Source organism: Loxodonta africana, chromosome 4 (genome assembly GCF_030014295.1).
Source record: "Loxodonta africana isolate mLoxAfr1 chromosome 4, mLoxAfr1.hap2, whole genome shotgun sequence".
Lineage (NCBI taxonomy): Eukaryota > Metazoa > Chordata > Mammalia > Proboscidea > Elephantidae > Loxodonta > Loxodonta africana.
Genome location: NC_087345.1, coordinates 25,347,343 through 25,363,946, shown reverse-complemented (window position 1 = coordinate 25,363,946; position 16,604 = coordinate 25,347,343). Strand labels below are relative to the sequence as shown.

Sequence of the window (16,604 nt, the reverse complement as noted above, 5' to 3'; positions counted from 1 at the left end):
CAAGCCCAAAGTATGTAAGATGCAGTCTCGCCATCCTTGCTTCTAAGGAGCATTCCTGGTTGTACTTCTTCCCAGACAGATTTGTTTGTTCTTTTGGCATTTCATGATATATTCAATATTCTTCGCCAACAGCAAAATTCAAAGGTGTCAATTCTTCTTTGGTCTTTCTTATTCATTGTCCAGCTCTCGAATGCATATGATGCAACTGAAAATACCATGGCTTGGGCCAGGTGCACCTTAGTCTTCAAGGTGACATCTCTATTTTTCAACACTAAAGAGGTCTTTCACAGCAGATTCACCCAACACAATACATTGTTTGATTTCTTGACTGCTGCTTCTATGGGGGTTGATTTTTGATCCCAGTAAAATGAAATCCTTGACAACCTCAGTGTTTTCTCTTTTTATCATGATGTTGCTCATTGGTCCAGTTGTGAGAATTTTTGTTTTCTTTATGTTGAGGTGTAATCCATACTGAAGGCTGTGGTCTTTGATCTTCATTAGTAAGTGCTTCAAGTTCTCTTCACTTTCAGGAAGCAATGTTGTGTTATCTGCATAACGCAGGTTGTTAATGAGTCTTCCTCCAATCCTGACGCCATGTTCTTTTCATACAGTGCAGCTTCTCAGATTATTTGCTAAGCATACAGATTGAATAAAAAAATGAATAGGTATGGTGAAAGGATACAGCCCTGACGCATACCTTTCTGGACTTTAAACCACGCAGTATCCCCTTGTTCTGTTCAAACAACTTCCTCTTGATCTATATACAGGTTCCTCATGAGACCAATAATGTGTTCTAGAGTTCCCATTCTTCCCAATGTTATCCCGCATTTGTTAAGATTCACACAGTCGAATGCCTTTGCATAGTCAATATAACACAGTTAAAAATCTTTATGGTATTCTCTGCTTTTAGCCAGGATCCACCTGACATCAGCAATAATATTATCCCTGGATCCATGCCCTTTTCTGAATCCAGTCTGAATTTCTGGCAGTTCCCTGTTGATATACTGCTCCAACTGCCTTTGAATGAACTTCGGCAAAATTTTACTTGCCTGTGATATTAATGATAATGTTCAATAATTTCCACATTTGGTAGGATCACCTTTCTTGGGACTAGGCATAAATATGGATCTCTTCTAGTTAATTGGCCAGGTTGCTGTCTTCCAAATTTCTTGGCATAGATGAGTGAGCGCTTCCAGCGCTGCATCCATTTGTTGAAACATCTCAATTGATATTTCCTGGAGCCTTGTTTTTCGCCAATGCGTTCAGTACAGTTTGGACTTCTTCCTTCAGTACCATCGGTTCCTGATCATATGCTACCTCTTGAAACGGTTGAAAGTCAACCAATTCTTTTTGGTATCAATGACTCTGTATATTCCTTCCATCTTATTTGGATGCTTCCTGCGTCATTTAATATTTTCCCCATAGTCTCCTTCACTATCACAGTTCGAAGCTTGAATTTTTCCTTCAGTTCTTTCAGCTTGAGAAATGCCGAGTTTTTTCTTCCCTTTTGGTTTTCTATCTTTAGCTCTTTGCACATGTCATTATAATATTCTACTTTGTCTTCTCAACCCACCCTTTGAAATCTTCTGTTCAGTTCTTTTACTTCATTTCTTCCTTTTGCTTTAGCTCCTTGACTTTCAAGAGCAAGTTTCGGAGTCTCTTCTGACATTCATTTTGGTCTTTTCTTTCTTTTTAATGACCTCTTGCTTTCTTCATGTATGATATCCTTGATGTCATTCTACAACTTGTCTGGTCTTCAGTCATTAGCGTTCAACACATTAAATCTATTATTGAGATGGTCTCTAAATTCAGGTGGGATATACTCAAGGTCATACTTTGGCTCTCGTTGACTTGTTCTATTTTTCTTCAGTTTCAACTTGAACTTGCATATGAGCAATTGATGGTCTGTTCCGAAGTCAGCCCCTGGCTTTGTTCTGATCGATGATATTGAGCTTTTCCATATCTCTTTCCACAGATGTAGTCAATTTGACTTCTGTGTATTCTATCTGGCAAGGTCCATGTGTATAGTCACCGTTTATGCTGGTGAAAAAAAGGTATGTGCAATGAAGAAGTTGTTGGTCATACAAAATTCTATCAAGCGACCTCTAGCATTGTTTCTATCACCAAGGCCATATTTTCCAACTACCAGTCCTCCTTCTTTGTTTCCAACTTTCGAATTCCAATCACCAGTACTTATCAATGTATCCTGATTGCATGTCCAATCAATTTTAGACTGTAGAAGCTGATAAAAATCTTCAATTTTTTCATCTTTGGCCTTAGCGATTGGTGTGTAAATTTGAATAATTATCATATTGACTGGTCGTCCTTGTAGGCGTATGGATATTATCCTATCACTGACACTGCTGTACTTCAGGACAGATTTTGAAATGTTCCTTTTGACGATGAATGCAATGCCATTCCTCTTCAAGTTGTCATTCCCAGCATAACAGACCATATGATTGTCCAATTCGAAATGGCCAATACCAGTCCATTTCAGCTCACTAATGCCTATGATGTTGATGTTTATGCATTCCATTTCAGTTTTGATGACTTCCAATTTTCCTAGATTCTTAGTTTGTACATTCCACGTTCTGATTATCAATAGATGTTCGCAGCTGTTTCTTCTCATTTTAAGTTGTACCACATAAACAAATGAGGGTCCCAAAAGCTTGACTCCATCTACATCATTAAGGTCAGCTCTACTTTGAGGAGATAGCTCTTCCCCAGTCATCTTTTGAGTGCCTCCCAACCTGAGGGGCTCATCTTCCAGCCTATATCAGACAGTGTTCTGCTGCTATACATAAGGTTTTCACTGGCTAATTCTTTTCAGAAGTAGAGTGCTGAGTCCTTCTTCCTAGTCTGTCTTAGTCTGGAAGCTCAGCTGAAACCTGTTCGCCATGGGTGGCCCTGTTGGTATCTGAATACTGGTAGCATAGCTTTCAGCATCACAGCAACACACAAGCCCCCATAGTACGACAAACTGAAAGACCCTAATTAAGCAATTACTCCTGTAAATTCTCCCCAAGTGGAGCCTTTTCACAATGTTCAAGGTCAATACACTGATACCACAATTGTTAAACTGAAGCTGGGAAGCCATCAGAGAAAGTAGGGTACACGCAGGTTTGTGGGTGTAGAGATGATCATCAAAGGACTACAACTTTCTTGTGTGGTTTCATGAGTCTGAGTCCACTTGATGGCAACTGGTTTACTGGTACCTTCTTGGCAACAGACCAACTCCAGTTCTCCAGAACTCTCTCCACCTTTTACTCCTCCATGTCAGAATATGGCTCCACAGGGTTTGGACTTAAAACTTTTTTTTTCCCCCTTCAATCTGAATGGGGCTCTCTAATGTTCTGGAAAGTCATTCTAAATAAATAGAGTCTCACTATGAAAATGTGTTTATGAAAAAACCTACTTTTTCCTCACTTCCTACTTTATTACTGGGCATAGATAGTATCCCATTTTAGGCAAGAAACTTAAAAGAACACCAGTTGACACTTTCCCTATAATTAAGCTGACAATTAAACAATTATGATTTTGGTTTAAAAACTCTTTCCCGGGGCCAGTTGAAGGTTATATCCCAAAAGAGCTTATTTAAGCTTCAACTTCCAAAAATGCTTCCAGCAAACTGATTAACTATAATAGCAGCATAATCTGCCTACAGATAATGAATGTGGACGATTTCATTTCCTCTCATCTACAAACCAAAATGTGCTGTAAATATTCTATCTTCAAATCCTATATTTAATGCCGTTGCTTGAAACAGGACCCATGTGTTGGCTATCTTACACATTTTGGCTTTACCTCATACCATTACCAATGCCAGATACTTTTACGACATTTAAATACTACTTTTGAAACACACAAGAGCCAAGAGGCTGAGCTGACTCAAATGTAATGTACTGCTTAGCTGTCATGTAGTTAGTTGGAGTTCGAGTCCTGATTCAGCAGTCTCCAGAATGACAGCTTTTAAAGAAACCATGTCAGTATCTTTGGGAACACTTCATTCATTCAAACACCTTCTGAGCTGTATGCTAAAACTGAAGCTACAAAGGTGAGTGTTTCACACTGAGAAATTTTCAGATTATAAATATGTTTATAATGAATTAGCAGAATTCCAGAAAACGGGACTGGGATATTTTACCAAAGTCTTATTTCTCCAAGTGTGGTTTGAGGACTGGCTGTCTGTGAGATGGCTGAATCAGCTGGGAGGACTTGTTAAAATGGGGATTCCTGGCTCTCATGCCAGATTTGCTGAGTCTGAGTCCTAAGCCTGGGAAGCTGCATTTTAATATGCTCTCCAGTGATTCACAGGGAACACTAAAGTCTGAAGATCTCTGTTCTAGGGAGAATGTGTCTCTGCCCACAACATAAAAAGATTCTGCCCTGGGGAGTCTGGGTCAGGAAAAATGGGCGAAAAGAACAGTAAACATTTTAATGAGCCCCTACTAAGTGCCAAGTATTTCATGTATCTTACCGCACTCAGATTGCTCAATTACTATCTGAGACAGGTATTCTTAACCCACTCTTACAAGTGAAGAAGTTAAGACACAGAGCGCTTAAGATGTAGTCTGGAGTCAAACAGTTGCTAAGTAGCAGGTCTGAGATTTGAACTCTAGTTAGCACCCCAGCACCCACTGTTTTTCCGTAATACCAGCTGTGAAATCTTGAGCTGGGCCTCATTTTTCCTTATCAACTAAAACTGGAATAGTAACAGTACTTATATCACAAGGTTCTTATGAGGAACTAATGCAATAAAGTATATAATGCAATATTGGGGTATGTGGCAATAGTAAATGTTTAACAAATGTTAACTATTATTATTATTGTACCACAAGTAACACCTAGGCAAATAAACACGATGAGAATAGTGATCTCCTATTAGAAATCAACTCAACGAAAACTCTTTGGAGTCCACTGGTGATACAAAAGGGTTAATGCACTTAGTTGCAAATGGTAAGGTTGGAGGCTTAAGTTCACCCAAAGAAAGGCCTGGCAATCTACTTCTGAAAAATCAGCCACTGAAAATCCTATGGAGCTCAGTTCTACTCTGACATACATGGGGTCACCATGAGTCAGAACCGACTTGACAGAAACTGGTTTTATTGGGAATTACCATGAAATGGAAGGCATAAAGATCAATATCCTAGCATTAGTGAGCTGATATGAGCTGATAATGGCCATTTTGAATCAGACAATCATATGGTATGACAAATTGAAGAGGGATGATGCTGCACTCATAGTCAAAAAGAACATTTCAAGATCTATCCTGAAGTATGATGCTGTCGGTGATAGGATAATACCCATACACCTACAAGGAAGACTAGTTGACACGATTATTATTTAAATGCACGCACCAACCCCTAATGCAAAGATAAGGAAACTGAAGATTTTTACCAACTTCTGCAGTCTCAAGTTGGTCAAACATGCAATCAGGATGCACTGATAATTACTGGTGATTAGAATGCAAAAGTTGGAAACAAAGAAGGATCAGTAGTTGGAAAATATAGCCTTGGTGATAGAAATGATGCCGAGGATTGCACGATAGAATTTTGCAAGACCAATGATTTATTTATTGGAAATACCTCTTTTCAACAACATAAACTACAACTATACTCATGGTCCTTACCAGATGAAGTACACAGGAATCAAATCAACTACATCTGTGGAAAGAGACCAAGGAGAAGCTCAGTGTCGTAAGTCAGAACAAGGCCAGGGGCCAACTGTAAGACAGACCTTCAATTGCTCATACGCAAATTCAAGTTGAAGCTGAAAAAAAACTAAGTCCGTGAGAGCCAAGTACGACCTTGAGGATATCACACCTGAATTTAGAGACTATCTCAAGAACAGACTTAACACACTGAACACCAATGACTGAAGACCAGATGAGTTATGAAATGACATAAAAGACATCATACATGAAGAAAGGAAAAGGTCATTGAAAAGACAAGAAAGACCAAAATAGATGTCAGAAGAGACTCTGAAACTTGCTGTTGAATGCAGAGTAGCTAAGATAAACTGAAGAAACAATCATGTAAAAGACCTGAATAGAAGATTTCAAAGGACAGCTCAAGAAGACAAAGTAAGGTATTATAATGAAATATGCAAAAGACCTGAAGTTAGAAAACCAAGAGGGAAGAACATGTTCAGCTCAAGCTGAAAGAAATGAAAAAGAAAAGAAAAAAATTCAAGTTGCAGTACTGAAGGATTCTATGGGCAAAATACTGAACAACACAAGAAGCATCAAAAGAAGATGGAAGGAATACACAGAGTCACTATACCAAAAAGAATTGGTTGACATCAATCATTTCAGGTGGTAGAATATGAGTAAGAGCCAATGGTGCTGAAGGAAGAAGTCCAATCTGCACTAAAGGCACTGGCAAAAAACAAGGCTCCAGGGTTGATGGAATACCAATTGAGATGTTTCAACAAAGAGATGCAACGCTGGAAGCACTCACTTGTCTAAGCCAAGAAAATTGGGAGACAATAACCTGGCCAACTGACTGGAAGAGATCCATACTTGTGCCCATTCCAAAGAAAGGTGATCCAATGGAATGCAGAAATTATTGAACAGTATCATTATTATCATACGCAAGTGAAATTTTGCTAAAGATAATTCAAAAGCAGTTGCAGCAGTACATCGACATGGAACTCTTAGAAATTCAAGTCTGATTCAGAAGCGGACATAGAATGAGGGATATTATTGCTGATGTCAGATGAATCTTGGCTGAATGCAGAGAATCCATAAAGATGTTTACCCTATGTTTTATTGACTATGGAGAGGCATTCGACTGTGCGGATCATAAGAAGTTATGGACAATATTGTGAAGAATGGGAATTATAGAACACTTAACTGTGTTCATTCAGAACCTGTACATAGGCCAAGAGGCCTACCCCCAGAAAACCAAACCCACGGCCATTGAATGGATTTCAACTCGTAGTGATCCTATAGGACAGAATAGAACTGCCCCACAGGGTTTCCAAAGAGCGCCTTTTGGTTAGCAGCCAGAGGCTTTAACCACTATGCCACCAGGGTTTCCAGACCAAGAGGCATTCGTTCTATAATCAGGAAAGGGTGCATCAAGGTTGTATTCAGTCTATATACTGAGCAAATAATTTGGTAAACTGGACTATATGGAGAAGTACAGGGCATCAGGATTGGAGGAAGACGGGTTAACAATCTGTGATATGCAGATGACACAACCTTGCTTGCTGAAAGCAAAGAGGAATTGAAGCACTTACTGATGAAAATCAAAGACTACAGCCTTCAGTACGGATTACACCTCAAGATAAAGAAAACAAAAATCCTCACAACTGGACCAATAAGCAACATCATGAAAAATGGAGAAGAGATTGAAGTTGTGAAGGATTTCATTTTGCTTGAATTCACAACCGATGCCCATGGAAACAGCAGTCAAGAAAGCAAACTACATATTGTATTGTGGAAATCTTCTGTAAAAGACCTCCTTATAGTGTTAAAAAACAAAGATGTCATTTTGAGGACTAAAGAGTTCCTGACCCAGCACCATGTTATTTTCAATCACCTCATATGCATGCAAAATTTGGACAAACAATGAATAAGGAAGAGCGAAGAAGAACTGATGCCTTTAGAATTATGGTGCTGGTGAAAAATACTGACTATACCATGGACTGCCAAAAGAATGAACAGATCTGTCTTGGAAGAAGTATAGCCAGAATGCTCCTTAGAAGCAAGGATGGCGAGACTGCATCTTACATACTTTGGACATGTTGTCAGGAGGGATCAGTGCCTGCAGAAGGACGTCATGCTCGGTAAAGTAGAGGGTCAGTGAAAAACAGGAAGACCCTTAAGAATACGGACTGACACAGTGGCTACAGCAATGGGCTCAAGCATAACAATGATTATGAGAATGGTGCAGGACCAGGGATTATTTCATTCTGTTGTACATAGGGTCACTACTAGTCAGAACTGATTCCATGGCACTTAACAACAACAACATGATGTTAATGAGTCAGGATTAGAGGCAGCTATGTTAATGAGGCAGGACTCAATGTATAGGATTAGATTGTATCTTGAGTCAACCTCTTTTGAGATATAAGAGAATTGAGCAGAGAGGAAAGGGGCCTCATTACTACCAAGCAAGAAGAGCCAGGAGACGAGTGAGTCCTTTGGATTTGGGGTCCCTGTGCTGAGAAGCCCCTAAGCCACGGGGAGATTGATGACAAGGACCTTCCTGCAGAGCCAACAGGGAGAGAAAGCCTTCCCCTGGAGCTGGTGCCCTGGTTTCAGACTTCTAACCTCCTAGACTGTGAGAGAATAAATTTGTTTGTTAAAGCCATCTACTTATGGCATTTCTGTTATAGCAGCACGTGATAACTAAGACACTGACCCACAACAACTAATTCTAACTCTTATCCGTGACACGAACTACAAATGCAGTACTTCTTCCTCTAGCTTTGACCACCAGAGCTAGGTCATACCTCAAAAGTTAAAAGGCATAGTTCTCCAGACTGGAAAGACTGCCAAAGACTTCAGACTCCAGCCACAAGCTTGAGAGGCCCCACAATACCATCACTTCTGATCACCTGCTGGCTGCAAATTCAGGGGTTCCCTCTACCTCTCAGGTTGTCAGCCATAAGCTCAGGGGTCCCTGAGCCCCCCTTACTTCTGACCTGGTGGCTACAAATCTGGGGATTCCCATTACCTCCTTGGATCTGACAATTTGCTTAGAATAACTCACAGAACTCAGGAAAGTGGTACAGTTAGGATTTGTTTTATTATAGCAAAAAATGATACATGAAGAGACACATAGGTTGAGGTCTGGGAAGGTTCCCAAGGCAGAGCTTCCATGCCCCAAAGGATGAGCTACCTCCCCCCATGCACTGATGACTTTCACCAACCAGGAAATTTATTACGCTTCAGTGTCCAGAGACTTCATGGAGGTTCCATTATACAGACATGATTGATTGAATCATTGCCCATGTGGATGAACTCAATCTACAGTTTCCCTCCCCTGAGGTCAGGCTGATATCACCTGGTGGGTCTTTCTGGCCCAGACAGCCCCCATCTAAGAGTTATCTTGTCAGCATAACCTGTCAGGTAGGTGTGGTCTGGAACCTCTTCGTGAATAACAAAGACTCCAAACACTGGAGAAATGCCAAGGTTTTAGATGTTAACTCTCAGGAACAAAGGACAAAGGTCAAATTCTTTGGATAAAGTTCATTGTAAATCTCACAACACACAAGGCAAGTTAGTAACACATTGCTAGGATAGGAGAAGAGCACAGCGTGGGCCCAGAAAGGGGAAGACTTCCCAAGAAGAGAGCTTCTTGGCTGCATCTTATCTTGGGAGTTGGCCAAGACAGGGGAGGGGATTATGGGGCCCCCATGTGAAATTCCAGACAGAAGGAGCAGCATTTACAAAGAAATGAATGAGGGAACACAGTGTGTCCCACACTGGAGTGGGCAAATGACACTCTAGAGAGAGGCGAGGGACCTGTTGGAGGGCCTAGCCCATGCCAAGTGACGTGGAGCTTATTGTGTTATGAAGATTCAGTTGGTATATGTCTAAAGCATTTGCAACAGTGCCTGGCACATAGTAAGTGCTATGTAACGCTATAAAGCAGAAAACAAAACCAAACCCACTGCGGTTGAGTCGATTCCGACTCATAGCGACCCTATAGGACACTGTAGAACTGACCCATAGAGTTTCCAAGTGCCTGGCGGATTCGAACCACCGGCCTTTTGGTTAGGACCCTTAGCAGTTAACTACTATGCCACCAGGGTTTCCATGTAATGCTATAATATTATTATTTCTTCAGGATTTAGACATAGTGCTTAGTAAATAATAGATGATTAAACATGGTTTGAAGTTTAATTTGGAGGCTCTAAAAACAGAGCTAGACACCAAAACAGGAAGTTGGGCAATGAGAAAACAAGTTGGGATCTGGTTGTTAGAACTGGGCTATATGGCAGGTACTTGGTTCCAAAGAGCAGGGAAGGTTCCAACCTCCTGAGCTGGATAAGGTAACCCCACGTCCTACAATTGGGCTATGAACCCAGAGCCACCAGCCAGACTTGCTGAGCCTGCATATGAGGGTAAACAGCCCCCATGGGAGGAAATTAAGAAGCAGTGATCCAGGCAGGATCATGGGGCTGGACAGTAATAACTAACTGACAGAGTTTTATTGCCGTAAAGCAGATAGTTGCTCTAGCTAAAAAGATTCTGGCCATAATACTAAGCTGAAATCATTAAGTATTTCTAAGACTATTTCTTTAAGAATGATGATAGAAACATTAATTCTATCAGGAAGAGTGTTATAAACAAAACTTTCTCTCAGGTTTTGCTAGGTTCTGAGAGATCTTTTTCTGTTCTTCCTTCATTCTGCTTTGCCACCAAATTTTTTTAAAATAATTTTTATTGAGCTTTAAGTGAACGTTTACAAATCAAGTCAGTCTGTCACCTATAAGCTTATATGCACCTTACTCCATACTCCCACTTACTCTCCCCCTAATAAGTCAGTCCGCTGCCTCCTTCCAGTCTCTCCTTTCGTGACAATTTTGCCAGTTTCTAACCCTTTCTACCCTCCTATCTCCCCTCCAGACAGGAGATGCCAACACAGTCTCAAATGTCCACCTGATACAAGTAGCTCACTCTTCATCAGCATCTCTCTCCAACCCATTGTCCAGTCCCTTCATGTCTGATGAGTTGTCTTTGGGAATGGTTCCTGTCCTGGGCCAACAGAAGGTTTGGGGACCATGACTGCTGGAATTCCTCTAGTCTCAGTCAGACCATTAAGTATGGTCTTTTTGTGAGAATTTGGGGTCTGCATCCCACTGATCTCCTGCTCCCTCAGGGGTTCTGTGTTGTGTTCCCTGTCAGGGCAGTCATCGGTTGTGGCTGGGCACCATCTAGTTCTTCTGGTCTCAGGATGATGTAAGTCTCTGGTTCATGTGGCCCTTTCTGTCTCTTGGGCTCATAGTTATCGTGTGACCTTGGTGTTCTTCATTCTCCTTTGATCCAGGTGGGTTGAGACCAATTGATGCATCTTAGATGGCCACTTGTTAGCATTTAAGACCCCAGACGCCACATTTCAAAGTGGGATGCAGGATGTTTTCATAATAGAATTATTTTGCCAATTGACTTAAAAGACCCCTTAAGCCATAGTCCCCAAACCTCCGCCCTTGCTCCGCTGACCTTTGAAGCATTCAGTTTATCCCAGAAACTTCTTTGCTTTTGGTCCAGTCCAGTTGAGCTGACCTTCCGTGTATTGAGTATTGCCCTTACCTTCACCTAAAGTAGTTCTTATCTACTAACTAACCAGTAAATAACCCTCTCCCACCTCCCTCCCTCCCCCCCCGTAACCACAAAAGTATGTGTTCTTCTCATTTTATACTATTTCTCAAGATCTTATAATAGTGGTCTCACATAATATTTGTCCTCTTGCCTCTTACTAATTTCACTCAGCATAATGCCTTCCCGGTTCCTCCATGTTATGAAATGTTTCACAGATTCGTTTACTACCAAATTTAAGCATCATTAGATTTTTAATTTTTTTCAAAAATTAAAATATAACTTACAGACAGTAAATTCACCCTTTTCAGTGTAGAGTTTTGTAAGCTTTGCCAAATACATACAGTCATGCAACAGCCCAGAACAGTTCCATGCTCCCCAAAATTCCTTCAAAAGGAACAATTCCTTCTGGGACCTGGAAGTGTTCTAAATCTTGATTGTCGTGGTAGTTACATGACTGCATTTGTCAAACTCACAAATCGATTGTACTCAGTCCTTTCCCCTGTCTCCGGTCCCTGAACACCGCTGATCTTTTTCTGTCCCTATCCTTTTACCTTTTCCATATGATCATATAAATGGAGTCATATAATATGTAGTCTTTTGAGTCTGGCTTCTTACACTTAGCATAGCATACTTGAGTTTCATTCATGTTGTTGCATATATCAATAGTTTGCTCCTTTTTGTTACTGAGAATTCTATTGTACGAACGCATGTACCACAGTTTGTGTATCCTGTCACCAGCTGAAGAACTTTTTTTTTGCCCCTAATTTTTGGCAATCATGAATAAAGCCTCTATAAATAAAGCAACTGATCATGGGAACGGCCCAGGACTGGGCAACATTTCCTTTCATTGTGCACAGGGCAGCTAACAGCAACCACCATTTGAGAACAAGTTTTTGTGTAAACATAAGTTTTCATTTTTCTTGGGTAAATACCCATGAGTGTGATTTCCAGGCCCTATGGCAGCTGTGTAACTTTATAAGAAACTGCCCGTTTTCCAAAATGGCTGTACCATTTTGCATTCCCACCAGCCATGTAGCTGTTTGATTTGGAATAATTTGTATAGAATGCAGTCCAACAGATGGATTTCCATTTCTACAAAGTATCCTCAGTTCTTCACTTATCATTAAATGTCTTCATTTGGCCACTGAAGAATTCATATGGCTGTCTTCTTCCAGCCATACCTGCTGCTGCTCTCCCAAATGTACCCCAGGTCACAGTGAGACTCAGCCCCTGACCTCTGGGATATACCAAAAAAAAAACCAAACCCAGTGCCGTCGAGTCGTTTCTGACTCATAGTGACCCTACAGGACAGAGGAGAACTCATAGAGTTTCCAAGGAGCACCTGGTGGATTCGCATTACCGACCCCTTTGGTTAAAAAAAAAAAAAAAATTTTTTTTTTTCGTTGGCAGCCATAGCACTTAACCACTATGCCACCAGGGTTTCCACCTCTGGGATAGTCACCTTTTATTAATGAAATCTTATGCAAATTCCACAGCTGAAATCTTCCAATCCTTCAAGTCTTCCTTCTGCTCTCCAAAAGAGACAATTTAATGAAAGGTGGTGACAAAAGTGGCCCATAAAAGAGACAGGCACAAGCCTCTTGCTTTCTGTGCCAAGCAAACCAGATCCCCACGTACCACGTGGCAGAGAAAGCTGAGGAGGAGTCCGAAGCGCTGCTTAGGAGGGCAGGCAAAAGCCCTAGAAGAGCAGGGAACGCTCCCCAAAATAACTGAATTGTCATTATTTGCGGTCATGGGGCTGTGGGTGTAGGGAAGTTTTTCCTTTTATGCGAGTTCGAGCCAGTTGTGGTGATACTAAGGCTTTTCTCTGCCTCCTGATTCTCTTACATATGGATACACAGGCGTTGGGAAAGGAACCCCAAGGGGAGACGAATAGTAAAGCAAATCCTTTTATAGCGCAGCAAGCGTGTACTTGGCTGTGAAAGTGATAGTGTACGTGGAATGGGTAGTTTTCCTTCCCTGAACAGCTTGGATTCTTCCCATTCCCACACACAGGGAGGCATCTCTCCCGAAGACCCCCGAAGTGCTGAAGGAAGCGTCACATGCGACGTGTTCGCTCTCGTCCCATTTCTGGAGAAAAAACCAAAATACCACTGCCGTCGAGTCGATTCCGACTCATAGCGACCCTGTAGGAAGAAGCTGATGCAATTCCGAGCCACGGGGCTGGACGAGAGTTCGGTTCATGCGCTACAGATTAATAACGTCCTAGCGTGGCTGTCCCTGCAGCGCCCGGTAATCCAAGAAACCCTGCCGCCTGCAGCTCTGCAACACAGCTTCCAGCACCAGCGCTGAATGCCATTATCTGAACGGGCCCTGCATGACATTCTGGAGAACTCATACCCCTCAGGCCGCCGAGGAGGACCCGGCTGATTTGACACCACCCTCTTCCAGGAGAAGGTCTCAGTCCTTTACGGCTCCACCAGGGATCTCACGATTGAAATGCAAAGAAAAGGAAGCAGAGCCTCTGCCCCTTGCCAAGGGACCGTTCCCACCCTGTCAGTCCCAGCCAGACCTTGGATGTTCAAAAACCGCATTCGCAGCCCCGTTCCCGTAGAAGACAATGGTTTGCTTGACAAGACCGATGGGGCCATTTCCCGATTCTTCCCTGCAGGCTCCCAGTGTTAAAAACGCTCCCTTGGCTTCTACAAAGTCGGAACGTCGCTACCCAACGCAGCCCCGTAGGCCCGGGCCTCCCACCCCGGGGTCAGGCTAACAGGGCGGGGTGACAGTCCGGACGCTCGCCCGGGCCGGACTCACCCGTCCGGTGGAGAAGCGCCGGAGCGCCTGGCTGCCCCGCCGCAGCATGGTGGAAAGGAGCGCTCCGCTCGGACAGGCGGGCGACCGGGAGCTCAGCCTGGGTGCAGTCTACAGCCTCGCGGTCCCGGGCGACCCAGCTCTCTGCTCTCGGCCTCGGCGACTCTGGGCACCCGGCCCAGCATACCCGCCCGCAACAGCAGGCGGAACCCCGCCCCCTCCAGCTGGCCGGGCTCCGGCGGCCAATCCGTGCGCCCGGGCGGGGCGTCCGCCTAGCCAGGCTCGAGAGACCACGCCCCGCGGCTGCCTGGGGTTCACTCAACAGGCCGACCCCCTCCCTGGATCCCAGCCCTGGCCAAGGTACTAGCTGTGGAATCTTCTAAGAGTTACTAGTTACGTATATAGGGGTCTGCCTTAGTAATGGCCAGTTTGACACCCTAAATCATGCCCTTAACACAATCCTGAAAAAGCTGCAGATACGCCTGTGTACGTTCAGCTACCGGCTCCTAAAGAACAGGGATAGGGGCGCGTTCCCTATACAGGAATCCTGGCAAGCCGTTGAGAGGATTCAATGAGAGAGTGTAAATAAAGCACTTGGCAAAAGGGCCTGGCACAGAGCTGGTCTCTAAGAGGTGATAGGTTCATGCCCTTCTCCTTTTCCTTTCTGGAAGAAGCGCTCAGTCATGCTTCACTGAGCTCTTGTCTCAAATAGGACTCCTGCGCCTGGCATTCAAGGTCATCTGCAATTCTGGCACTTTAGCACATATAAATTCAGCTTGACAGAACTATCTGCCAATGTTTGTCACCGGTCACTTGTCATGATCTTGGTATAACCAATGTCCTCCTTTTCTTAAAAGTACAGATCAAATGTTTCTTCCTGGACGTATTTTTCCTGTCTTCACTGTCCTTCCTCCCTGCCAGTAATCTTTGCTCCTCTGAAGGATTTTTTTTATTATTATTATTTTTATTGTGCTTTAAGTGAAAGTTTACAAATCAAGTCAGTCTCTCACACAAAAACTTATATACACCTTGCTACATACTCCCAATTACTCTCCCCCTAATGAGACAGCCCGCTCCCTCCCTCCACTCCTCTGAAGGATTTTTGTCTATACTTCTCTTATGGGATCCCTGGGTAGTGTGGAATGGTCAAGCATTTGGCTGCTAATCAAAAGGTCTGGCAGTTCAAATCCACCAGCCACTCCTTGGAAACCCTTTGGGGCAGTTCCGCTCTGTTGTATTGGGTCGCTATGAGTTGGAATCCTCTAGAAGGCAATGGATTTTTCGGAGTGGTACAAAGAGTTTGCACTGGACTACTAACTTAAAGATCTGTGGCTCAAACTCACTCACTGATGCTGTTGCAAAAGAAAGGCCTGGTGATATGTTTCCATAAAGATTATGGAGTGGGGAATCACCCTCTAGACAAGTAGACACTTGTTATGTTTGGTGATGGGAAAGTTAACACTGAATATGGGTAAAGCGCACACAGCTAGACCAAGGTAAATGATGTCACCAACAAATACACAAGAAAAAAGAACACTTTTGGTAATTGCTATGACATATAATTTTGCCCTCACGTATCTGTCAGTTTGTCATACTGTGGGAGCTTGCGTACTGCTGTGATGCTGGAAGCTATGCCACCGATATTCAAATGCCAGCAGGGTCACCCAGGTTTCAGCTGAGCTTCTAGAAGACAGATTAGGAAGAAGGACCCAGCAGCCTACTTCTGAAAAGAATTAGCCAATGAAAACCTTATGAATAGCAGCAGAACACTGTCTTATACAGTGCCAGAAGATGAGCCCCCCAGGATGGAAGGCACTCAAAAGATGACTGGGGAAGAACTGCCTCTTCAAAGCAGTGTTGACCTTAATGACATGGGTGGAGTCAAGCTTTTGGGACCTTCGTTTGCTGATGTGGCATGACTCAAAATGAGAAGAAACAGCTGCAAACATCCATTAATAATCAGAACATGGAATGTACAAAGTATGCATCTAGGAAAATTGGAAGTTGTCAGAAATGAAATGGAACACATAAAGATCGATATCCTAGGCATTAATGAGCTGAAATGGATTGGTATTGGCTATTCTGAATCAATCATATGGTCATTTTGAATCAATCAATTTACTGCTGGGAATAACAAATTGAAGAGAAATGACATTGCATTCGTCATTAAAAAAAATTTTCAAGATCTATCCTGAAGTACAATGCTGTGCATGATAGGACAATAGCCATACATCTACAAGGAAGACCAGTTAATATGACTATTATTCAAATTTATGCACCAACCACTAAGGCCAAAGATGAAGAAACTGAAAATTTTTACCAACTTCTGCAGTCTGAAATTGATCAAACATGCAGTCAGGATGCACTGATAATTACTGGTGATTGGAATGTGAAAGTTGGAAACAAAAAAGAAGGACTGGTTGTTGGAAAATGGGGCCTTGGTGACAGAAAAAATGCCAGAGATTACATGACAGAATTTTGCAAGACCAACGACTTCTTCATTGCAAATACCTTTTTTCAATAACATAATTGGTGACACGTGGACCTCACCAGG

General features: G+C 42.6%; 1 protein-coding gene across 1 annotated transcript in view; it reads right to left on the bottom strand.

The window, feature by feature from the left end:
• ALDH1L2 (aldehyde dehydrogenase 1 family member L2) overlaps nt 1–14,221 on the bottom strand; it is a 95,439-nt gene extending 81,218 nt beyond the window's left edge. The window contains exon 1 of the mRNA XM_003405640.4: nt 14,054–14,221. Within this exon, the coding sequence (XP_003405688.1) occupies nt 14,054–14,101 (48 nt within the window). The 5' untranslated portion in view covers nt 14,102–14,221. The remainder of the gene's footprint in view (nt 1–14,053) is intronic.
• Between the last annotated feature and the right edge of the window lie 2,383 nt (nt 14,222–16,604).